General features: G+C 50.0%; 1 protein-coding gene across 4 annotated transcripts; it reads left to right on the top strand.

Moving 5' to 3' along the window:
• The first annotated feature begins 5,004 nt into the window (after nt 1–5,004).
• On the top strand, nt 5,005–18,132 carry Clu (clusterin). 4 transcript variants are annotated; one of them, XM_057786495.1, is made up of 9 exons: nt 5,005–5,158; nt 7,999–8,128; nt 9,945–10,093; nt 11,549–11,719; nt 12,297–12,711; nt 13,503–13,607; nt 16,408–16,637; nt 17,441–17,616; nt 17,899–18,132. In XM_057786495.1, exons 2-9 carry the CDS (start codon nt 8,035–8,037, stop codon nt 17,906–17,908), a joined length of 1,350 nt encoding a protein of 449 aa, XP_057642478.1. In that variant the 5' UTR covers nt 5,005–5,158; nt 7,999–8,034; the 3' UTR covers nt 17,909–18,132. The 4 variants fall into 4 exon arrangements, with proteins under 4 accessions (XP_057642478.1, XP_057642481.1, XP_057642479.1 ...); XM_057786496.1 differs by having other exon boundaries at nt 5,045–5,158; nt 7,996–8,128; XM_057786497.1 differs by lacking the exon at nt 5,005–5,158 and adding an exon at nt 6,392–6,410.
• Nucleotides 18,133–23,966: the final 5,834 nt, after the last annotated feature.

Below are 23,966 nucleotides of genomic sequence, written 5' to 3'. Positions count from 1 at the left end.
TCTGGTACACAGCAGGGAACAAGAGATTCTGCCTCAAACAGGTTGTTCTCTGATCTCCACACATGTGCCATGGAACATACAAAGCAACCCATATACATATACATGAACATGCACACCCTTCACATATAGAGATTTAAGAAAAAAAGAATAATCTGTCTGCTTCATCTATCAATATCTTAACCTTGTTGGGAGCAGTAAAGGCATCAATAAATTCAGAGGCATGTGGAAGGTCATGATTTATGACACGGCTTAGATAGGCAAGTCAGCTTAAGAGAATGATGGAATAAAACATATTTAGTTTTACTATGGGATGCTGTGAAGCTGCCCAGAAATATGGGTTAGATCTTCCCATGTATTGATTTAAAGTGCTGTCTATAATTTTCATTAGGTAGATGAGAGCAAGTTGCATATGATTTAATTAGTGGTTTTTTTTTTGTTTTGTTTTGTTTTGTTTTTTTCGAGACAGGGTTTCTCTGTGGTTTTGGAGCCTGTCCTGGAACTAGCTCTTGTAGACCAGGCTGGTCTCGAACTCACAGAAATCTGCCTGCCTCTGCCTCCTGAGTGCTGGGATTAAAGGCGTGTGCCACCGCCCGGCTTTAAAAGCTGTGTATGTATGTGTACCACATGTGTGCAGTACCTGAGGAGGCCAGAAGAGGGAGTGAGATCACCTGGAACTGGAGTTAGAGGCTGTTGTGAGGGCTGGAAACTGAACTTAGGTCCTCTGCAAGAGCAGCAAGAGTTTGCTGTTAACTGCTGAGCCATCGCCTCGGTGTCTTTAATATTAATTTTTTTTAAATTTATTTATTTATTATGTATATAATATTCCATCTGTGTGTATGCCCGCAGGCCAGAAGAGGGCACCAGACCTCATTACAGATGGTTGTGAGCCACCATGTGGTTGCTGGGAATTGAACTCAGGACCTTTGGAAGAGCAGACAATGCTCTTAACCTCTGAGCCATCTCTCCAGCCCTTTAATATTAATTTTTATAGGAAGATAAAAAAGACAGCAATCTATTTTTAGTTTTAGTTATTTTAGTTATGTATTTGCAAACACACACATGCACATGTGTGCATAAAAATAAACATCTACTACTTTAGAAACATGAAGTTCAAAGAGGAGTTAATAATAAGACAGATAAAGAAAGGGAGACTGGTTACTGACTGTGCATTCATCTTTTCCTTTAAATCTTTGAGGGGACGTGGAGCCAGCAGTGTCTGTATCTTTGTGTCCTCCAAGCTTGGCCCAAAAGTCAGTTTACATCAGTGTGAGAAGCACAGTATTATGTATTTTGTATATTATACAAAAGTGAACAGAGACGGGGCCGGGAAATCACGAAGAGAAAGTGTTTCCTGTGTTTAGTCTACAGCCACACATAAAGGCAATGGAGCATGATTGGGGCAGGGATGTAGAGGGTGAGGTGTTGAAGGGAACCTCGGGCAGGTCAGATACATTTTGGGTTTTCAGGTGTTTGACGAGTTGGCTTGTGGAAAAAAAGGACACGACCGCCTATTGTCTTAGAAATAAGCTGTAGGAGGCCACTGTGTGGAGGAAATTGCAGGGGCTTCAGCCAGAGCAAGCAGAGACCTGCTAGGGGTCCTCTGAGTCCTCTTCCGCATGCTGCTGTAAAGGGAATAACACCACACACTATCAAATGCAGCAAAGCAGAAGCCAACAGTTTGCAAACTGTGTTTCTAAACTGTGGCTGCTTTTACTTGGATGCCTACATATATCATATATGTATTAATATATTAATATAAAATTTTATATGTACTAATATGTTAACACAAATAGATTTCTGATTTTGTTACCCATAATGTCACCTTGCGCCTGTTAGTTATTGACTTAATGTACCCTTAAACTATTACTGCCCAGAGAGTGATTCTGGGTGTGGGTCACGGGACTCTGCTCTTGTCCATTTCTGCTTTGTTTTGTTGATAACTGAAGTCGTCCCGATGCACGCCCAGTTCACTGAGCTGGCTAATGGCAGGGTTGTGGGTGTGTAGGAAGGCACCAAGTAAAAACGTCACACGCAAAGACATTTGGGCAGCAGGAGATGCTGAGCAAAGCTGAAAGAGAAAGATCACCGCAAAGCTCTTTACTCACGCCAGCAATCTTCCGCCACAACCACAGAGAAAAGAAACAAATGCCTGGGTCACAGCCCACAATGCGAGCATAGTGGGGAACAGCAACCCCAGCCGACAGCCCATGAACTCGGTGAATCAGTCTGTGACTCAGCATCTAGCTCAAGGCCAATGAGAAATATTTAGAACAAGGAAGTGTGTGGTCCTTTTCTGCTCTGCATGGTCATGTCTGTTACTCCTGGCACCGGCAGGCCCAGAGCTGGGCTTCAAGAGTGGCAAGGTCAGAAGGTCAAAGCTTGGAAGGGTCTGCAAACGATGACAAGTACGGGGCCTCCCACTCCAGGCCTCTGAGGGAAGCAGACTGAGTTGCTTTCAACCATCAGATGGCCTTTGGGAAACATAAGTGGGATTTCTTTGTGTGGTTCTGAGGCCAGAACTGAGCTTAGGGTCAGCCCTTACAGGGGCCAATGGGCTTCAGCCAAGGTGCCCTAAGTATCAATGGCTTTCCTAAAGAACAAACTGTTTGTAAGGGAGGTAGCCTGTTCTGAGGTCGGAGACATCAAATAGAAGCATAGGGAGTGGGGTGGGGGAGAGGCACCTGGTCGGGATGCTGAATAGGAAGAGAAGCTTGTGTGAGGGTCGAACAAGTTGTCTTCTGCAATTTTCCTAGGATCCTGAAAATCCAGGTCTGGGGAGATGAAGGGACCCCCGGTCCTGTGTCAAAAGTAGCCAATACTCATAACCTCAGAGCTAGGGAGGTAGAGGCAGGAGGGTCCTAAGACTCCCTGGGCAGCTGCTGGCCTAGCCTACCTGGCGAGTTCCATGCCAGCGACAGATCCTGTCTAAAGCACAAACAACAGTTGGACGGCACCTGAGAAGGGACACCCGAGGTTGTCCCGTGGTCTCACGTATGCACATGTATGCATCTGCACACACGAGTATGTCCATAAACACACGGACACACCCACAAATCAAGTGGAGCATTCCAGATTTGGGCCAGTTTTCTCAAAGTTGAATTTCAAACCATGTGTACTTGGGAACTGGAGAAAAGCGACCACCCGCAATCATGACCGGAGGAATCCTTATCATCGCCCTCTCCGTGGGTCCCCTACGTCAGCTGATCAAGGCAGATCTTCCCGTCTGACCTCCAAAGAACACTCCTTACAGGCATAGGTATTGTAGTCTGTGCCAGCTACATCCAACAGAGAGGGGGTTGCAGAACAAAAAAGTTACAAGGTCACCAGTGTCCATGGAAAATGTAGCTAGTACTGATAATTCTTCTTTTTTTTTCTTTATAAGGAACACAAAGAGAAGTTTCTGGTGGAGAAAAAAATTCCCCAAGTTTCTGTTGGCTCTGTTCTTTGGATAGTTATCTTTTCAGACTTGGCATTGGGTCAGGTTAGACGAAAGGAAGCCTTAGAGAGGACCCATTTCAGGTTCATCCTTCCCAGACGGAAGAAAAGAAGACCTGAGGGCAATGTGGTTCATCCAAAGATACCAGGTGCCTCGAGGCACAATTGGGACCGTGGCCAGCCCTAGCCCCCACTTCTACCGAAACCTAGACAGTTCCTGTAGGCTGCCTTCTGGGAAAGGTTCAGAGAAGCATAGCCTCTGGCCTTGGGCAAATGGAAATCTGGCCTCCTGGCTGTTCTTTTACAGACATGAAAGGGACACGTAGGCCCTGACCACACACCTCTCCTTCAAGACCTTTCTCTTTTACACGGTTTTGAAGGCCTGTCTCCCAAACCGCGTGCCGCACTGGTTCCTCACTGACTTGAGAGGAATACCAGACTCTTGCCCCATCTGTTGACACACACATGTTCCAGGGCCCAGAGTGGGAAGCTTGGCTCCTCCTCCAAGAAGTAGCAACATGGTAGAGGTTTCTAGGCTGTTCCTACTTTCCAGAGATCCCTGTAACAGATGTTCTTGCTCTCAGCAGAAAACAGCTGGGGAACCTCTGGGCACCTCTGGATGCAGACCCAACTACTGAACCAGCAGGACCCAGTAGAGAAAGTCCATGGTAGATAGGGTCCTTCTTCAGAAACCAATGTGAACGACAAGCCATTTTTTATGAGTGCATATATTAATTATACATAGTAATAAGCTTAATAATGACACGTATTATAATGTAATGAATGCATTTTGACCTTAGTAACATCTTCTCATTTACTCTTTCTTGTTCTCTTTCCCCTCCCATAGTCTCTTCTCTTTTCTTCCTCTCCCTTGTGAGTTTCATTAGGGCTGCTGATAGGAGCATGGAGAAGAAAGCTATTCATAGAACCACGGGCACCTTGCCAGCGGCTGGACCACTGCAGAAAGTGGGATAGTGCACTTGAAAACAGGTATGGGGTTCATAGGCCCAGGGCCAGCGAAGACCACCCTGCTTGACTGGGTCCCATGGACGTGGGAACAATGCTGAAGTTCTAGGGATCCCAGAGACAGGGGAGGGCTTCTGGGTCCCTGGTGTATGATTTGCTCATTCTTCACCCATTTCTGTTTCTTCCGTCTGTCTACCAAGGGACCGGCAGCCCATTGGGAGGGCTTAGGGAGCCAAGTACCCTAAGTGTGTACTCTTCTCTAGCAAAAAGTCTGTGTCATCTTCAGTGTTTCTGATACTCTCCCATTTAAATGGGAGAAAAGAAAGAAAGGGCGGTTAATGGGTTAATGATGGACTGCAGTAGGGTGGGTGTCGGGTGGTGGAATCCTGCGCCTGTTTGGTGATGTAACTCCTCTTCCCCTAAAGCTCTTCTGTTAGGGCCTGGCTATGAGGCCTTCTGCAGCACGCAGGGAAGAGGGTAGTCACCAATCTAGGTGACTTCTGGCACTGGCAGGGCCATTTGTGATACCCATGCGCCCCCCGGTGCCACCCGCAGAGTGCTGCACCTCCCACCCCCACCGACAGACTTCCAGAAAGCTCCTGGTGCATTCCCCAGCATTCTCTGGGCGTGAGTCATGCAGGTTTGCAGCCAGCCCCGAAGGGGGTGTACTTGAGCCGAGCACTATAAATAGGACGCTTCCCTGGTTCTCACCACCAGCGTCACCAGGAGGAGCGCACCGGAGCGACGCCGCAGACCGGTGAGACGTCCCCACCTTTCCCATCCTAGGGCTGAAACCATACTGGGAGGGATGGGAGGATAGGGGCAACGTCCAGGTAGAGAGATGGCGCAGCCGTGGGGAAGTGGGAGGAGGCCAGAGTCCTATCACCAGACTGCCGAGCCTGGTCGAACTGTACGGGGACTGCTCGCCGGTTCAGACTCGGGAGTCCCGGTGTTCATAAGCCCGGATCACAATTTCAAGGTTCATTAGTCCGGATCACAATTTCAAGGCTGTTCAACAGGACGCATGCAAAGATCTTCCTTTTGCAAAGATGGGGAAACTGAGGGTTGAAGCCTGCGTTGCGTTGCGTTGCGCTGCGCTGCGCTATGGAAGGCGCAGGGGCGCAAGTGGCTGCGCGCTGCGTGCAGGTGCGGATCTTGGTGGTGTCTGATGCCTTACATGCATGAGTCACCGTGTTAGCACCTCCCTTGCAGCTCCCGGGACAGCGCATAATAAATAAGATGTGTATTTAAGGACACACTTCAGCCATCCAGTCCTGCTTAACACCGGGCTGAATGCACCCAGTACTTCAGAGAAACGCTCCACCAGGACCTGAGACGCCTGATCCCACCGGATCATTTTATAGATGGTAATCTGAGGCCTGGAGAGGATTAGAGGTTCAGCCTCCAACCTTATACTAATGATAACAGACGCCTGCTGGCTTTCCAGAATTTCTGGACCCAATTTTAAAAGCTGCTGCTGCTGCTGCTGCTACCGCTGTTTTAAAGGAAAGAGTTAGGAATTCGAGAGTCTATGCAGGGTCTGTAACAGGAAGCACATGACAGTACAATCTAGCTGCCCAACCTTGTGAAAATAATAAACGTTAGCCAGTGGAATATTAGACAACCACTTTAAAGAGCTTTTGAAAACAGGACCTATAAACGGATGGTTTATAAAAATGCATTGACATAAATGGAGAAAGCACGCCTCGAGGGAAGAGGCGGTGTTGTCCTCTTAGATAAGGAGATCCTTGGCCCTGGTGGGGCTCATCCACTCTGGGCAGCTGACAGTCAGGCAGCAGGCCAGCCTCCAAGTGATGAGAGGAAGTGAGTCAGTGTAGAGGGGGGGCCCCGGGCTGTGTGGCATTGTCCTTGGACCAACGGCACCGCAGTACCTGGACGCTTGTGAGACAAGCAGATTCTGACCCAGAGTCAGCATTGCCACCAGACCTCAGAGGAGTCTGTTGTTAGGAGATTCACAGAGCAGAGGATCCTTCAATTGCGTCTTTGAGGTCTGTATCAGCTCCATTTTATGGAGAAAGAAACCGAGGCAGGGAGATTTAAGACTTAGGATGCCAAGGAAAGAATACTAAAAGGGAGGTTCTGGAGAGCTGGGCTCCTATCCTGGGTGGCAGCTGACTTACAGTGTGTCTTGGGAACCTCACTAGTCTCTAGGCCTTGGCCCTCTTGTAGAAATGCAGAGGTTAAGTAGAAGAGTGACCCCCTCCCCCTTTCTTATCTGGGAGCTTGGTGGCTCTCCAGGCCCTGGGTCTCCTTTGGCAGGTCCCAGGCCCACTCTGGCTCATCTTGATCCTGCCTCACCTCCCATTCATTGGTCTTCCTTGGCTACCTTGCCCTGCTTCTGGGCACAGTACTATCCTCTGGTTAGAACCCATTTGAATGGAGTTTCCCAAAGTCACACTTGAGGTTTCTCTCATCTGCAGGCATTTCTGTGGTCTCGTCTCTGATGTGGCAAAGGGTCTGTCCCTGTCTGAGGCATTTCAGGCCTTGGGCAAGCATGTGGGAGGCCTATGGGATCAGCACTTTCCAAGTAGATCTGAAACCAGGCTGGTCCAGCTGCCCATCCACCACCACTGGGAAAGTGCCCGTCTCTTCTCCCATGCAGCTCCTCTGCCCATGTCCACAATTACACCTCAGGAGAGGCCTTCCCTATTAATGATTTACCCAGTGTGCCGATGGGCCTGTCCAGCTGAGAGCCTGTTTCAGAGTGAGCCATTTCAGCAAGAAAGATGGCTCCCCCTTCTCTGTTCCCGTGGTGATGGGAAGTTGGTGATCCCAGATAAGCCATTCTGGGAAGGGCTAGAGATGCAAAGCCTGTGTGTGTGTGCGTGCGTGTGTGTGTGTGTGTGTGTGTGTGTGTGTGTTTGCACATGCCTGCATGTGCGTTTGTGTTTGTGTCTTTTTATGCAACCAATCCAGCTTCTGGGAAAGGATCCATTGTGTAATACTGGGGCTTCAGCCGGTGTCCCCTGGCTCAGGGCAGCCAGCCCAGTGGTGGCAGGGACACTTTGGCAGAGCAGGCTGGTTCAGGCTTAGAGGGAACAAGCCTGTGAAAGGGATTTGCTGGAACCAACGTGTCTGTCCTCCTGAAGGGACTTTCGCAGGGGCTCATTGCTAATCCCCGGCTTTGTCTTCCCCTTCCCTAGCTCTGCTTTCTCAGCTTTCTAACCAGTCCTTCCCTCCTCAGTCTGCTTCTTTGCCCCTCCCCCCCAATTGGAATCCCTGTTCATCCTGGCAGGCACCTCACCCAGAGAGTCAAATGGATTGAATTTGCGGTGCTGACTGAAGGGGGTGAATGCTACCTCTGACTCTGGAAAAGCACACTTAGACAGCCCTGGGGGCTCTGATGGGGGAGCAGGGCTGGGCTGGGGGTAAGGGTGTGGTCCCATTGAAGGGGATAGGGAAAGGATGTGTTTTATCCCAGGTTGCTGGGGATAAATTGCAGTAACAGTAACGGTGGGACAGGGCCCCAGGTCCAATCCCACTCCCCCTCCTTTCTCTGGGAGCTGAAGCAGGTTGCAGGAAACCCCTAAGCTTCCTGCCTCTTACCATGTTGTTCTGTTCCTTCTTTCCAAGCAGACCTGCTAGGACTCCTGACCCAGAGGAGGCCCTGCCATGAAGATTCTCCTGCTGTGCGTGGCATTGCTGCTGACCTGGGACGATGGCGTGGTCCTGGGAGAGCAGGAGATCTCCGATAATGAACTCCAAGGCAAGTAGACTCGGGGGAGATGGCGGGGCCTAGGGCAGGACCAGCTCTCCAAGCTCAGTCCCCAAGTGCTGAGGGCTGATGTCATCCTGCACCCCGGGTCTGTACCTTTTCCTGTGCTCTGTTCTCTCTCAGTCTCTAAGCTCCTGCTTAGTGTTTTTGTGGTCAGGTGCCTTCCAGACATTGGCCTCTATGTCCCAAGCCACTCCTTCATTTCCTTCCTGGTCCCCTCACCTGACTTTCTTACTTTTCTCTCAAAGCTGTGCCCGGACCGTTTGAAACTCTGTCGGTCTCTACTTTGTGTGATTTCCAGAGTTCTTTCCCATGCGTCCCCAAACCTCTCCCCCTGGAAACCTGGTTCCATCCGTGTTCTTAACCAGGTACAATTCAACAAGAAATAGTCATCTGAGATTGCCCCTTTCTTTCCCACCTCCCAACCCCTCCTCCCCATCTTCCAAGGCTCCTCCAGAAACCTGCCCTTCCTCCTTCCTTCTCTCACGACCTCTTGCTCACCAGCTGGCCAGTTCTGTGGGGGTTTTCCATTAAAACAACAACAACAACAACCCCCAGATATTTGGATCAGACCTGGGCGTGAGTTTTCTCTATCTGCTCTAATTCCGTGGTTCTCAAACTTCCTGGTGCCGGGACCCATTAATACAATTCCGGTGTTATGCTGTGGTGCCCCCCCCAACCATAAAATTATTTTCACTACTACTTCATAACTGTAATTTTGCTACTGTTACGAATCGTCCTGGAAATATCTGACATGCAACCCCTGTGAAACAGGCATACGACCCCGACCCCCCAAAGGAGTTGTGGCTCAAGGTTGAGAACCACTGTTCTAACTGCAAACCTCAGGCTTGAGCGCATCGCTCTGCTCCTAAACTCCAGCTCTACTGAGACATGATTGGCACATCTAAACAATGTATTACAGAATACAGCCTGATGCTCTGATGTTGATACGCATGGCGAAATGACTGCCATTGTCAAACTATTAGGTCCCCATCATCTCACCTCACTGTTGGGGTTCAGACACTCTTAGAGTGCTACAAAGGGTAGGACACAGCATTATTAACCACGAGCACCGCTCGGACTGTTGATCTCTGGGCTCACTCACACTGCATGACTGAGACTCCCTGCCCTTGGCTCAACACCGCCCCCCCCTTCCCCTTCTCATTGGATGCATTTGACAGTGGCATCAGGAGTAGTGGGTAGGACCCATCTGAGGTGTAGGAAATGGTGCTTGACACAGGATAAGTATCCAGTAGGTGGTGTTGCTGTGTCATTGCCTGCGTCACCCGGTGCTGTGCCTTGGTTACAGTCTCCATGGTGAATGCAGCCCTTCATTTATCTTCCTGTCTCCATGCTGTCCCTTGCCATTTCATTCATCTTCCTGTCCCCATCACCTGTCACTGTGCATTGGAAAAAGAAGGACAAAGCCTGCGTTAACCTGAACTCCAGAAAGAGCGATATCTGAAAACAACAGACTTTTATTATATTTTGATGCTTAAGAGGTTAACTATCACTTTTTTTCTCTTTTCCTTGAAATATCCTCTTTAACCGTTGGCTCCCCAGGGTGACTGTGGTTTGTGTTTCTGAGCTGTGGGGTGACATCTACCATGAGTCCTGTGATGAGACATAGAGGCAGGACACAGACCATAGCAGCTGCCACTGGCTTGGGGCTTGGGGTGGTTGGTGGTGATGGTATTTTAGCCCTCACAGCATCAGATCAGGGCTTCTGCACAGTCCCACTGGCTCCTGGGATATTCCTCCAGTCATTGCTTCCTCTCAACCCATACTACCTTCTTGCCTCTCACAGAAATGTCCACTCAAGGGAGTAAGTACATTAATAAGGAAATTCAAAATGCCGTCCAGGGAGTAAAGGAGATAAAGACCCTCATAGAAAAAACCAATGCGGAGCGCAAGTCACTGCTCAGCAGTTTAGAGGAAGCCAAGAAGAAGAAGGAGGTAGGGACAAGCCTTGACCGGGCCCTGGCTCTCCCTGCTGGAGGGGAGGAAGGGGTGGTGGTGGGCAGATGTCTCGAGGGGTTGCCATGGTGTCATAGCACAGTCCCTGCAGGGTTTTGCTGAAGCTGGGCTAGACCTAGGAAACAGGGAAGGCACATTTGCTTGTGAAAGCTGAGGTCTTGGATCTGGTTTCCTTGCATGTCCGGCCCAGGGCCTGAAGCCCAGATTCATTTCAATAGATTTGTCTAATCCTTGCCTTGTTGAGGCTAGGGAACGGGCGCAGGCCTGGGTTGGGGTGAATCACAGCAGCGCCTGGCTACTCCCCGCTACTCTTTTCTTCTGTATTCAAAATTGCTTTTAACATGAGAGTGCCAATTGTAATATTTTAAAATTACTGTAAAGTCCTCCTAATTTATCCTTAGACATACATCCATTCCCACTTAGCCACAGGGGGAATCCTGAAGCCGTGGATAGAACTAGGCCCTCTAGATATGTCTTTGTGTACCTGTCCATGATAGTGCCAATTTATAAATTATAGCCAGTAAGATATGAACAGCAACCCCAAAATAGAACAATTATAATCTTACACTGCTGAGAAAGTTATGCATATATATATATATCTCATATATATCTCTCAAAATATCTTCATTCCTCATGGTCCTTGATACTATTTTTAGAATGTGGTTGACCCTGGGTAGATAAGACCACGGATGATAACTGGGGGCTGCTATGTTACCATTAGTTTAACTTGTCTTCTTCACTTGAGCATCTTGGTAGGCTCTGGTGCACACCCACACATATGGTAGAATTTGTACACACCTCCATCATCCACACACACTTATTTCCCACATCTGTATGTAGGTGTGCATCTGCTGTAAACTATCATCTCTTCAGGCACAGCATTTAAAATTTTTATTTTGGCAAGCCCTGGAGCCAATAACTGGGCCAGGGGCATGGTAATGAGTTTGATGGTTGAACCGACTTCTGTTTCCATGGCTTCGGTTTGCATGCCAGGGGCCGCTGCCATAACGGAAAGATGAGACAGGCGTCTTTGGGGAGCTGAGAGGAGGAAGTGAGGTGTAAGGGAGAGGTGGGGCCTGAGGAAGAGACTGTCAGGGCGGTGAGTCAGAGAGGTCGAGGAAAGCCTAGGGAGCAGCTGGGGCTTGAAGGATGAGAGGCTGCTGAGAGCATGACAGGTGGGCCAGAGAGAAGATGGGGCTACAGGGCCAGAGAGAAGAGGAGGGCTGCAGGGCCAGAGAGAAGAGGAGGGCACCAGGGCCAGAGAGAAGAGGAGGGTACCAGGGCCAGAGAGAAGAGGAGGGCACCAGGGCCAGAGAGAAGAGGAGGGTACCAGGGCCAGAGAGAAGAGGAGGGCTGCAGTAGCACATTGAACATAGCCCAGGGAGACCTGCTGGGTTTCCGTGTGGCTCACCTGGCCTTGTTCTCTCCCTGAAGGATGCTCTAGATGAGACCAGGGATTCTGAAATGAAGCTGAAGGCCTTCCCGGAAGTGTGCAACGAGACCATGATGGCCCTCTGGGAAGAGTGTAAGCCCTGCCTGAAGCAGACCTGCATGAAGTTCTATGCACGTGTCTGCAGAAGCGGCTCTGGTCTTGTCGGCCGCCAGGTGAGAAGACGTGGGCCTAGCCTGGGTTCTGAATGGGGCATGTGGGGAATCCCTGAAACAGGCCTCATTCCATGTGCTCGGTACAGGTGATTAGCATTGCATGATGACTGCCTCGCTAGTATCATGGTTGATTGGTGATGTCTGACATGAATGCAGATGTTAAAAAAAAATCATAGGTGTGGTTGCCAGGTACCGTCTCCCAGGAGACCTTTAACGAGCTGGGTAAAATGGCCTTATAGTATGGCAGAATCCTGTGTTCAACTAGGAAGAAGGAATTAAGAATATTTAGTATATTCGGGTTGATTCTATCCCTACCTGTGAACTTCACAAGGTTGGGACCTTGTAAAATGCACCGTTTCCTGAAGTTTGACCAGCTAAGTGGGAGGGGCTGTCCTCTAGGGTCAAAGATGACAGGGGCTCAGGGTGAGCCTCTGAGTGTCTCAGTGAGAGGGAGATGCAGTAACTCTAGTTGTCAGGATATCCAGGAGCCAGAAACGTGGGGAGCTGGGTCACCTGCTGCGTGATCAGAACGCAGGCTGGAGGCCACACCCCCTTACTGGGCTTCTCTGGGTCCCAGCTGGAGGAGTTTCTGAACCAGAGCTCACCCTTCTACTTCTGGATGAACGGCGACCGCATTGACTCCCTCATGGAGAGTGACCGACAGCAGAGCCAAGCCCTAGACGCCATGCAGGACAGATTTACTCGGGCGTCTGGCATCATGGACACGCTTTTCCAGGACCGCTTCTTCACCCACGAGTCCCAGGACAGCCACTACCTCTCACCCTTCGGCTTCCCCTCACACAGGAGACCTCATTTCTTATACCCCAAGTCCCGCTTAGTCCGTAGCCTCCTGCCTCTGTCCCACTTTGGGCCCCTGAGCTTCCACGACATGTTCCAGCCTTTCTTCGATATGATCCACCAGGCTCAACAGGCCATGGACATCCAGTTCCACAGCCCAGCCTTCCAGTTCCCAGACATGGATCTCTTAAGAGGTCAGAAAATGCTCGCTTGCTTTCCCAGCAGGAATGGGAACCTTCCAGATGTTAAGGCTCTTCCAGGGCTTGGCATGTGCCATGTTTATGTTCCTAGAAGCCCCCTAGGCTGGCATTCTCTTCATTTACAGGGCAAAGGAGCTAGGACGGGGGTAAAGGAATGGAGACGACATAGTGGCGTCCAGTTCAATTTAGCACTGCAGAGGTTGGAGCCTGTGTTCTTTGTAGCCAACTCAGGGTGTGACCTGGGCCGTGCCTCCTGCGGGGCCTCAGCTTCTCTCTTAGGAGCACTTGAGGTGTGGTGTGGGAAGCCTGCCCTTCCATGCAATGAACTGTATCACAGCCTTGATCACCCTTAAAGAAGAGGCTCATGGCTGTGGCCTTAGCATGCAATGTCTGTAAGGATTAAATGTAACGTGGACACAAGAAGCCAGTGTCTGAGGAGCAATATTCTCCATCAGGGCTCTGTGTCCTGACACCATTGTGTGGTTTGCACTGTGGGGCTTGATGGCCGGTTAGGGAGAACCACCAGCCAAGGAGGATACAGAACAGAGTGGTCTGTGATGCTGAAGGCACACAGCTAAGGGAACGTGGCAGGAGAGATGGAGACAGTGGGAGCACAAGCTGTACCCGCTGAGGAGCCGTGGGGATATCCTCAGGGAGCCACAGGGAAGTCCACATGCTTAGGCAAACAATCACCTGCATCTTTCCCGACCACAGGGCTGAGCTGAGCTCCCTTCCAAAGTGCTGTGTGCCTCAGCTTGCCTCTTTCTCCCCTCATGTATGTCCAGAAGGTGAAGATGACCGTGCAGTGTGCAAGGAGATCCGCCATAACTCCACAGGATGCCTGAAGATGAAGGGCCAGTGCGAGAAATGCCAGGAGATCTTGTCCGTGGGTGAGTGGGCGACCCGTCTCTGATTTGGCGCTGTGGTCATCTGACTTTGGGTCACTAGTGACTGACTCACTGGTGCTGGCCTTCTTCAGAGACTAGCTCTCTGTGAGCTCGTCTGTGAGCAGCAGTCCCGGGAAGGGTCCTCACCCTGGCGCACAGCCCGCTGTCCTCATGTCGAGAGTTAGGTTCGTTATTTGGAAGCTGGCATAGAACCCAGTGCTTCATGCGTGAAAGGCAAGTGCTCTACCGCCAAGCCACACCCACCGTACTTCGAATCAAGTTCAGATGCAGATTGTTCTAACATAGATGAGGTACATCTGAGGCGCTCACTGCCTTGGCGGCCCATGGTAAACCTGTAGTCCACGGTGGGTGTTGCCGTGGAATTTGACTATAGCTATCAGCAATCCACAGCCCATTCTCCTGGTTGCTTTGTCCGCAGTGCCAAGCCTAGTAGACCTTGTTTCTTTTTTCACTTCATATTGTGAAATCTTAGATGACATGCAGTTTTGTTTAACGAGCACTGTTGTAAACACTTCGCAGATGCTTGTTCACCCTTGAGAGTGACCTTATGAGCTCTTTCTATCTTGCAGAATGGCTAAGTGACTTGCCTAAGATTAGGAGACACAAGACATCTCCCTTAGGCTGTGCTTGTGAACCTAACCCTGGGGTTTCTCCCTGGGGACCCTGAGCTATCTGGCAGTGGTCCTTGGAATCCTCGTCGTGTTCTTTTTGGCGGATTAGCCCCTCAGAAGAGGAAATATGTTCCTAAAGTAGTTCCCCAGGCAACCTGGGTTTGGCAACCTGGGTATGGCGGTACCTCTCCGCCCAGTAATTCCAGCACTGAGGAGGCTGAGGTAGGACAGTGGTGAGTTCAAGGCCACTCTTGGTTACGTAGTGAGATTCTGTCTCAAACAAAACAAAACGAAACATAAGCAAAAACAAAACTGTTTCTCGCAGTTTTGTCAGGTCTGGCTGTCGATCACATGCCCCTGCTCTGAGCCCACTCTTTTCAGTGGTCCCCTGTCTTTGCAGCACACCCTGCTCAGATCGCAAAGGGTTAATCTTCCTTATCAACCCCATCTTTTTCCCATTACTTCATACCTGTGGTTGACCAGGCCAGCCTTCGAGTCTGGTTAAATATTCCTAGCCTCTCTCCTGCGATGTCAGGAGCCCATGCAAACAAACATTAGAGTTTTTCAAAGGTTGTGGTGTGAAACTTTAGATAGATATCTGGCCCATCCTTGCAGACTTTCCCCAGTAAACCGTCAGGATGGTTGAATGGCAGAGAGCCTGACCACAAAAAAGCCAGTCACCTAATAGACTAGCTCTCTGACATCAGACTTAGCGATCCTAGACCACACTCGGCCACCCCTTAGCCTATTCATGGTGCTTACAATTGAATGGGTAGGCTCTACCGGGACCTGTAGCCTGGCACGTCTTGATTCAGCCCTGTGGGGCGGACCTTTGCAATGCTGAGCATTTAACAGCATCTTTGGCTTCCACCTGCCAGATGCTAGCAGCCACCCTCCCTCTGCTGCGACAATCAGAAATATCTTCAGAACTTCCAGAATGCCCCCTGGTCAGTAGCATGGCGCCAGGTTGAGAGCCGCCATTCGACACTGTCCAGCCCCTTGAGGACTTTTTCTTGTTTGGGATATTTAGTAGTCAGAACATTTGGGTTATTCCTCGAAACTGTCTTCTCAACCTGGCTTCCTGTCTCTAATCCTGTTTCTTGCCCCACACAACATTCTATCTTATTTCAGCATGATGATTGCAGCTGCACACGGGGCCCAAGAGGCTTTCTTCTCTCTCTGTTTTCATATGGCCACTCCTAGATGTTTTAAAAATAGTGAAGGGGTGGGGGGAAAACTGGTTTTCAGATGACACGGGCACTTTCTAGGTCCTAGAAGCCTGACATCTGCAGGGCACTCAAGGACCAGAAAGGAAGATGGAAATTTTTCTCTTCTCTGCAGGAGCCCCCTGGCCAGCTATGGGTGGACAAAGGCAGGCAAGGATCAACCCCCCAGGCACCAAACATCTGTGTTTTGTAGCTTATGGGTCTGACTGACTCTTATAAAGCTTGGGAACCGGACTTTCTAAATCTCTCAAAAATGCTCAAAAATAAGCTTGGCAAATGTTCTTGAACTGTAGTCTGAGAGGAGGAAGAGCCTGGGTTGAGGAGTTGAAGATGTGCGCTCAGTCCTACTTCCACGAATTGTTTCTCCTAAAGATTCGGGCCGGTTTTTAACTTCTGGAAGCCTGTTTCGTTACCGGTAAAACCAGAATTTGGATGCTTAGGCCACACCAAGCGTCCTTTGAGAGAAAAGGGCACTTGGAGCACCTGATGTGTGTCTGGCAACAGCAGGCGCACTCTGTGAAGTGTCCAGTGCACAGCAGCTTCCTCTTGTTTGGAAATGACTCCTGGGAGAACCTAAGGCAGCCAGGGTAGCTCCAGGTCTGAAAATACAGAGCAGCGGACATTGGTGCTACCCAGAGCATGGTCAGGAGCTCAGGGACAAATCACCAAGACTGGTCATGTCTGCCACCCAGAGAGGACTCGGTTATGCTGCTCCAACACGGCTTAGCACAGCCGCCCCTGCTTCCCAAAGCACGAAGGGAACAGGGCCTTGATGCCCATTTGGGGGAGCGGTTTTGTGGGAGTCTTAAGAACTGGTTTGTGGCCCCTCTGCTCGGCAGGAGCTCTGCCTGCTTCAGGTTCCAGCTGCAGCAGCCGGTTCCCAGTGGCATTTTCATGGCCCTTTGACTTTCGCTTCACGCTTCTGTTCCTTTCTCCTCCGGACAGACTGTTCGGCCAACAACCCCGCGCAGGCTCACCTGCGCCAGGAGCTGAACGACTCCCTTCAGCTGGCCGAGAGGTTAACCCAGCGGTACAACGAGCTGCTTCATTCGCTCCAGACCAAGATGCTCAACACCTCGTCCCTGCTGGAGCAGCTGAACGAGCAGTTCAACTGGGTGTCCCAGCTGGCTAACCTCACACAGGGCGAAGACGAGTACTACCTCCGCGTCTCCACAGTGAGTTGGGTTCCAGTCACGTGCGCAGGCTAGGGCCCACATGTGGTCTAGAGATGACGTGTGCCTCTTAGAGGTGGAATGGGACAAAGGTACCATACAAGAGTACCTCTGATTTCCACTGGCAAGGACTAGGGAAATCCTAGGCATACTTTAACACTGAAATGCCTTCACTCTCTGAGGGCAAAATATCCAAGTCCGATTTCCAAGAAAAGGAAAGTGAGGTTCCGTGGCTTACTAAAAATGGGGAACTTTGGACAACTTCCCCGGGTCACTGACCCATCAGCTTGACTGTAGAGCGGCTTCCTTACCCTGGGCTGTGTTAAGTAGCACATGAATTGGTTCATTGTCAGCCAGTAAGAATAACTTCCTTTAGTGCTAGGAGACCCCGTCTCCCCCTTTTGACCACAGACTGGCTAACATTTGTACAAGCAAATGTTGGGGCCATGCATGCTGTCAGCCAGCATTGAGGAAACTGAGCTAGAAGGGTGGCGAGCCTCAGGACAGGCTGGACTATGGAGTGAGACCCCATCTCAAAGCAAAAATAAGAAAAAAGACAAGATAACAAGAAAACATTTTGAAAATCAAGTTTCTGGAGTGCCTGCTCAGTTGGTTGTTTTCAAATGGCATCTGACCTTTCAGGTTGGGCTATTTTTGCTCTGAATTGCCTAGACATCTTGACTAGGGACAGACAGCAGAAGACCCGTGTTTGGTTGAAGGGGCAAAGAGAAGATCCGTATCCTTCGGCAAAGAAGGGCACACGCTAGCCATCTTGTCAAATGTCTCACTTGTCTTCTCCTGCCTAGGTGACAACCCACTCCTCTGACTCAGACGTCCCCTCCCGTGTCACTGAGGTGGTGGTGAAGCTCTTTGACTCTGACCCCATCACGGTGGTGTTGCCAGAAGAAGTCTCTAGGGATAACCCTAAGTTTATGGACACAGTGGCAGAGAAAGCACTGCAGGAATACCGCAAGAAAAGCCGGTAAGTAGGTGGCCTTTCTGTGACCCCAGGGGCTGATAGACAAATGTCTCTGAGACCCTGGGAGGCTGGAAAGTCCTCAGGAGTCCAGACAAGGAGCAGAATGTACATTTTGGGCACAGCGCCTATCCCTGTGGCTGGAGCCCATGGGTAAGCTAGGAAAACCCTGGGGATTTTCCTCTCTTTGCTCTGGGAAATGTTTTGCCTTGGAGGTAAGACTGTGGGTGCTGGTCGCTGTTTCTTAGAGGGGAGATTAATTCCCTTCTTCCCTCCTTTTTCTTCCAGAGTGGAATGAGACAGAAGCATTGCTTTCCCATATGTGGGGGCCTCTAGAAGTGAAGCCCCCTCAACTCTCTGAGGTTGCCACAGACCCCTCGCGAGCTCCGCATGTCTCCACATGAGTCGGCCTCAACCCCAGCAGCCTTCCTCTGGGTTCTGCACTCTAATGCCTACACTTGCTGCTCCTGGGAAGAAACTCCCCCACGCAACTAATCCAATAAAGCCGCCTTGTGATCTGTTGCCCAGCCTGTTTCCGTACTTGATTTTCCTGCCGGCTGCGCGCCTTGGTTGGGTACGGGGAAGGAACAAAGAAACAGATGGGTCAGTTGGTAAAGTTCTCACACAGACATGAGTTTGGCAAAGTCTGGCATGGTCATGGTGGCACACACTTGTAGCCTCAGCATGGTCAAGAGGGCCTGGAACTTGCCGGTGGGCCAGTTTCCCCTGCTCAGTGAGTGGCAGGTCCCAGTGAAAGATCTTGTCTCAAACACATGGGTAGGAAGAGACCGGAGGAGCAACACCCAAGATTGTAAAGGACCCACCAGACAGCGGAGGGTAAAGAATACTCATCACGACATTTGGGGATGGGGGACTTCTGGCTTTGAACGGGAGAGGCATGTTCCAATGAGCCACTGAGGCGAATTCCTGAAGCCGGAAACTTTGTTCCCATTCCAGCACTGTCTCTGTGTCCTGCCTGACAGGGCCAGGGCAGTCTCCCAGACGGAAATGCACTGAAAATCAAGGCAAAAAGAGCTGCCCATAGGACACACGGGTGCTTTAAGGTGTGGCTGTGGAGGCCAAACGAAGAGGCAGTTTTCTTTTTATTTGTAAGAACTTGGAACTCTGGGACACCTTCTGGACCATGGTGTCTCTGATCACTGCCTCTCCATACAATCTTTGCCTCTTTATTGGGTGTTTCTCTGCTCCTGTGGTTTTAAGTTTATTCCTCCGCAGTTTGGGCTGAGTTGTAGGTCAGCTGCAGTACCAGGTGGCGCCAGCAGGTGATGCTGACCAGCTATTGTCTGCGTGTCCATTGCGCACATCCAGTCTGGTTTCTCAGGCCGTTGGGAGTGGCACTGTAGAAGCGACAGGGGCCATTGGTTTGCAGTCCTGAAGCTAGGAAATAGGTTCGGAGACCAAGGGGCTTCACTGTGGTCTTGTGGACGCCAAGGCTTCTAGCTCAGGGTCCTGTGCAGACCTAGCCTGGCTAGGTATTTTCTGGAAGAACTTGTCAATCCAGGATGCACAAAGATGAAGAGAAGGTGCAGAAAGGGGTCGGATCATCAGAGTTCAGCACTGACCCTGCTGGTGAGACAGCAAATGGCACACCGTGCCGCGCAGTCTCACAAGGTTCACAATGAACGTTTGCCTCTGAGCTTTCCCCACTCTAATTCAGTTTCACCTCTGACCCCAATATCCCGGCTCTATCCCTCGCTGACTGACATGGCTTCATGATGGCTGGGCAGCGTGAGTGCCTGTATAACTCTTCCTGCCCCAGTTCAGTGACTTACGGTCCACCTCTGGTCCAGCTGTAAGTGGATGAGGGTTCATCAGGCTTGGGATGGGACTGTCACAGGTTGAGATACCATGATCAGCCTGCCCTCGCTTGTACCGGCACCCAGGGGAGTAACAACCATGTCTTGAGTTGGCACCAGAGCCACTCTGGGACCTCATCTTTGCCTCAGTCTCTCTAGGTATCCTAAGGTCCATCACGGGATGGGGGTGACTGGAGGGTCACTTTTCCTATCTTTGCCAATGATGACATTGGCAAGTGTGACATCTTTGCCAATGATGTTGTATGTGTAAGGCCACACATACATGCTGACACCGTCCCAGGAAGGGGTGGGTTTCTCACATCAGCAGATAAAAGGACCTAAAGACAGGAGCTAGTTCTTTGAAACTGGCCAGTGATGACCTTGACGGCTGTGTGAAGACATCCTGTGTCTAGAAACACATGTCAAGAACACGAAACCGACAAACATAGGTGACTCCCTTTCGGAATTTTCTGGAAATGTCTGGGCTTCTCTTGACCTCTGAAAGGTCCTGTCTCGTGGAGCTGACATCAAGACAAGGCTAATATCAACAGCTCGGATGTTTAGTGACCTTTGCTCCACATTTGTCTGGTGATGTTGCCTCTCTTTGTAGATTCCCATGCCAAAGTCTCCTTGGCCTGTGTGGTTAGGCTCTTTAGAAGGATTTTTCTGGCTTCCACTCTACTATTCTTGTAATAGAATCCTTCTTGGAAAAGACCTCAGGCAGGGCCCTTACTTACGGAAACCAGGAAACCTCACTTCTAAATCTGAAGCCAGCTATGATTTGCAGAGCTTGGTGTCCGTTCCTTTCGGAGACATCAAGGTTAGGGCCATGGCAGGCACACACGTTAGGTTTAGATTTTCTCCTGGGGACAGTCACTGGGATAGCTTCAGACTCAGTTCAGAGACCTACAAGAGGCTACCATGGAATGACCAGAGACGTCCCTTCATGAGCTGTGTGTTCTCTCGGTTGGTGAGCTTTGACGGCCCTCCCCAGCCAGCGCTACCAGTCTGCTTTCCTGCCAGGTCACCACGTCTTATCCAAGATTCCAAGGTGACAGAGTTGATCCATTCTCTAGTATTACTTTCTATTGCTGTGAGGAAAAATACCCCAACAGCAGGAACCCGAGAAAGAACTGCCAGTCCAGACAGCCCAGTGAAGCTTCATCTCCGAACAGTTCCAAAACCATCTCCAAATATCCTCACCAGCTGGAGACCAAGTGCTCTGACATGGGAGCCTGTGGGGGCATTGGACATTTGGGTCACCATGTTGGTGGCCTGGCCGACTTGTCTAAGTTTGTCTTATCCTGAGTCAGAGACCCAAGGGCATAAGGGCCTTTAAGTATATTGGGGTTTGACAAGAACCTCAGAATAATGAACTGGTGGCTGCATTCCATGGGAGCCCCAGAGCTCAACAGGGCCCCTCTTTTTCTCACCCTCATACCACAGGAGTGTGGAGACAAGTGGAGAGGTGGGTGTTCACCTCCCCCCAGATTCAGCTTGGAGAGCTGCCGCTGTGCTGTGATCCTAATTCCTGCTCCCACCCTGGGAGAGCACTGGTCCTCATCGTCCAACTTGATTTTAATTTCTTGCATGCTCTAGTGATTACTGCCCACTTGTTAGAGTCCAGGCTCAGCAGACAGGAACGGGCCCACACCTCAGTACCCATGAGTTCCCACATCCAGAGAGGTTAGCCTTTGTCCCCAGGGGCATGGATGAGGTGCTTCCTGATTGGGGTTCAGCTGATGGGGAGGCAGCTGCAGACAAGACTCAGTCAATGGGAACTTGGCCCAGAAGAAACAGAAGAAAGATGGAAGGAGGGAGGAAAGGGGGGGGTCTAGATCAGCAATGCCCTTGGGAGCCCAGCATCCTTCAGTATCAAAAGGGTGATGCCATGTCCGTCTTCTGAATGGATACCCTGCAGGAGTCGGAAGACACGAGCTCAATGAAAGAAGAGATTACATTGATCAGAGGCCAAAGCCCCTAAGGATACACAGGTGTTCCGGCTACAAGAACGTGTATTTACAGAACACTGGGTTGACTGAGCAAGCTGGGAATTGAAGAATTAAGGAACTTGGAGGTTTCAGGTCTAAGTCACTGGACTGAGTCCTTCCCTCGCTGCCTCTGTGTCTGGAATAGAGTTTAAGGGTTGAATGTAAACTTTCTAAAGTACACACTGTGAAGTGTGCTCCTGTCTCCAGCAGCAGGGGATGCTCGGCTCAGGCTGCTACTTGGGTGCAGCCTCTTCTGGGGAATAAATTATTTTTAAGGATGAGTCAGCATGGAGCGAAGTTGGAGTCAAGTCAGTAAAGGAAAGTTCTGGACCTGTTAAGACGACAATGAAGGCTTTAAGTGTGGGCATGGACACACACATAGACAGACACACTTAAGGGCAGGACATTTGAGGAAGTGAGGGCTTCTCAAGGGTTTGGAGTCATTGGGATTTTGGATAGCCCCCTTTATGAGCAAACTGAATGGAAGGGTGATTATTTATGAATTGAAGTGGGGTAGGTGGGGGATTCTATGTGTGGATTTTCCCGGAATGGGGTTTACTGTTTTTGGTCCGTTATGGGGTTTTCCAGATGTGTTATGACATCAGATAAATAATGGGGGAGACAATCTTGCCAGGCCAGCGAGGGCAAGCTGCCATTATAGCGGAGCCAAGGACAGTCAGTGAGCGTGTTGCTCAGTCATGCTGACCCAGCTGGGTCTGGGTTGTCTTCATTGATCGAGTGATACAGGATGTTTCACTATCAGACAGTTTTTTTTTTCTTTAAGCAACAAGCGGTTGGCCTTTTCAACCATGCCTATGCAGCCTGACCAATTCCCTGTCACTTTAGCTGAAGAGTTTAAAGACATTGTCTTTTGCAGCTTGCTCTGAGATACTGATGTTTCTTCTCTTCCCTGAGCCTCCTCTTTTGTGGAGGGCAGGGTAGGGGTGATTTAGGCCTGGTTATTTCCAATGCCTCAGAGCTTAGTTTGATAATTTATATAAAAAAAAATTTTTACTTGTATGTATACACGTGTGAGTTTGCACACATGAGTGCAGTTACACACAGCGTCCAGAAGAGGGAGCTAGAGCTATTGATGCTCATAAGTCTCTTGACCATGTGCTGGGGATTAAACTAGGGTCTGCTATAAGATCAGTGTATGCTGTTAAATTCTTGAGTCATCTCTCCAGCCCCACATTTACTCTCATTGGTCCCTCCAATCCTTTCTAGAGGCCTCGAGAGAAAAACAACCAGTGGATATCTCAATAGCAATGTTGGACTTAGGTGCAGGTGATCTCAGTCGTCAAGGCCACTCTGAGGGCTGAAAACTCTGGCTGGAGTTAGGGTGGACTCTACGGCCCCCAAGTTTTCCCTAATAGGCCTGTTTAACCTTTTGGCTGGTCAACTTGGCACTATCATCTACGAAGCTCACACACGAGAAATAGGCAATCAAGTTAAAAAATCGAAGCTTGGACTAGCTGAGGGGCCCCTGGCAGTAGGAACAGGATCTGTCCCTGGTGCAGGAACTAGCTTGTTGTGGTGGGAGGCCATGCTCAGCCTTAATGCAGCGGGGAGGGGCTTGGTCCTGCCCCGACTTAATGTGCCAGGCTTTGTTGACTCCCCATCAGAGCCCTTACCTGTCCTGAGGAGTAGATGGAGGGTGGACTGGGAGGGAAGTGGGGGGGCGGGGAGGGAGGTGGGGGGGCAGGGAGGGAGGAGGAGTGGGGAAAGCTGTGGTTGAAATGTAAAATGGAATTTAAAAAATAAATTAAAAAATAATTTAAAAACTATAGTATTTTAAGCAAGCTTCTGCATTAAACTATGTGTTATTGTTGATACTAAGAGTGCCAGGCCACGGCCTCCATTTGCACTTTCCTGCGACAGGAATGCTGAACGACTTTTTACACATTCAGTGGCCTGTGTGCATTCGCAGCAGAGAAACATCTACCCGAGTCCTTTGCCCCTTTGCTGATCTGGCGGTTCTGTTGGTAAGTACGTTTTGCACTTTAGCTCTTTACGAGATAAAGAATTAATATAAATTTCTCAAGGCAGAACAATATCTTCAGAGTCTTTTAATTTTTACAAAGCAGCTGGAGAATCTTGGTTCTCCAAGGAACACTCTAGAAAGGTCACAGAGCAAACTGAAATCACTCTTGTGGATGGGAAGGTGAGAACGGTACCCGGGAAAAAACATGGTGAGACCCCTGCTTTTGAGATCTGTTCTCTGAGACAAAGGGAGAGAAACACACAGAAGAGGCCAGGAACACTGAAAGAGACACTGTGAGGGCCAGGCATGGCAGGCCAGCCGGACCCGTCTGGAAGATGGCTTGCCCAGGACCAGACAGTCTCTGGGCATCCAGAAGAGCTTTTAAAGATAAAAGAATGCAGAGTATGCTCCATGCCAGCCCTGTGCTAAAACTCTCGCCAAGGGATTCCTTCTGAAGAGGGCTGGGGAACTTCAGGCCTCAGGAAACTCACTGCAGCTGGCTGACAGAGCCTAGGAATGACCAGCCTGGAAGATTGTAATGCTTGTGGGATTCACGGGTATGCA

This window comes from Chionomys nivalis, chromosome 12, assembly GCF_950005125.1.
Source record: "Chionomys nivalis chromosome 12, mChiNiv1.1, whole genome shotgun sequence".
Lineage (NCBI taxonomy): Eukaryota > Metazoa > Chordata > Mammalia > Rodentia > Cricetidae > Chionomys > Chionomys nivalis.
This window is presented reverse-complemented; position numbering and strand designations above follow the sequence as displayed.